This window comes from Microtus ochrogaster, unplaced genomic scaffold, assembly GCF_000317375.1.
Source record: "Microtus ochrogaster isolate Prairie Vole_2 unplaced genomic scaffold, MicOch1.0 UNK114, whole genome shotgun sequence".
In the NCBI taxonomy this organism is placed as follows: Eukaryota; Metazoa; Chordata; class Mammalia; order Rodentia; family Cricetidae; genus Microtus; species Microtus ochrogaster.
Window position 1 is genome coordinate 818,912 of NW_004949212.1, and position 1,532 is coordinate 820,443.

The following is a 1,532-nucleotide window of genomic DNA, read 5'->3' on the forward strand; positions in this document are numbered from 1 at the left end:
TTTTTCTCAATGATGATTTGGTTCATGCAATAAAAAGCAAGAATGTAGATTTGAAGTTACAGAAATTAATCATTTTCAATTAGTTGCATCATTTGGGAAAATTTAGAACATATTGTCATACTGGAAGAAATGTCATGGGTTTTTTACTGAGAGTATACATTCACACACCATGAACTATACCTGGTTCATGATACAAGCTAAGTATATGAGTCCTTCACTTCCCGGTGTAGGGGTCATGTCTGAGACATCTTGTGACAACACTGTCAAAGTAATCATGTAACCGTCTGGAACCCAGAGTCACATTAAATGCCTTTATTAAGTGACTTAGACATTATGATTCATCACAGACACAGGAGAGGCACTCATAGCCATCTACAAAATTTTACATCTAGATGAGTAATAGGGGAAGCTTTGTTAACAAATCATCTTAAAGAAGTGGAATCTAGTTAAGGCATGGCTTCTTGGAGCCCACGAGAAAAACTGGGATAGACCAGGTGCTTGATATCTGGGTGATTCCCATGGGACGCAGTGGAACTTGGACTTTCCATTCTTGTGGCATGAGCTTCCTCTTATAATAAGTAAAAATATAATTGTTTATCTTTAAGGTAGCCTGGTTATTTCCCAAAGTCAGCTAATTTCTAGAGATAACTGTATTTATATAATTGAAGAAAAGTGCAAAATCAAAAAGTTACCTTATCAGTGAATTCATAGGACTTCTGTCCATATAATTTTGCAGGTGCGAACAAAATAGAGACTTCATAATGCTTGAACAGATATGATACTTGTAGACTTGTTTTCTTCTCAGTCTTATGTAAGTAAATGTGTATTGGATGAAGATATTTCAAAAACATTTACAGTTACAGTCCCTTTAGTAGGAATCTTCTGAGGACCTCAGAGTACTATGATATGCAAAGGCCTTAATAGACCTCTTTTCCACTAAACGTTTACTCTTGTATAAAGACTACCAAGAAGAAGAAAACTTTACCACACTGATTGCACTTAAAGCATTTGACAGGCTGAACTGTGGAGGCACACCCCTGTAATCCAGCACTTGGGAAACAGACAAATCTCTGTGAGTGTAAGGCCAGCCTCTTCTATACATTAGTTCCACAACAGACTCCAATGTTACAGAGAAGCACTGTCTCAAAAAAATCAAAAAAAAAATTTTATTTGTAGTATGATTTTTTTCTCACGATTTAAAGCCTGATGACACACACAAAGGCTCTACCACATTTGCTAAAATTGTAGGGATTCTATTCAGCATGTGTTCCTTTATGGATCTGTACACTTCTACGACATGCAAAGGCCTTACTACATTCATTACATTTCTAAGGTTTCTCTCCAGTATGTGTTCTTTTATGTGTTTGTAGACCACCAGATTGTGAAAAGGCTTTATCACATTGATCACATTCATATGGCTTTTCTCCAGTATGTGTTCTTTTATGTGATTTTAGACCACTGAGTTGTGAAAAGGCTTTATCACATTGATCACATTCATATGGCTTTTCTCCAGTATGTGTTCTTTTATGTGA

General features: G+C 36.0%; 1 protein-coding gene across 2 annotated transcripts in view; it reads right to left on the bottom strand.

The window, feature by feature from the left end:
* Positions 1 to 1,328: 1,328 nt before the first annotated feature.
* LOC106143741 (zinc finger protein 431-like) overlaps positions 1,329 to 1,532 on the bottom strand; it is a 2,899-nt gene continuing 2,695 nt past the window's right edge. For both annotated transcript variants that reach the window (XM_026778219.1, XM_013355330.1), the window contains one exon: positions 1,329 to 1,531. In XM_026778219.1, coding sequence (XP_026634020.1) covers positions 1,329 to 1,531 — 203 coding nt within the window. The remainder of the gene's footprint in view (position 1,532) is intronic.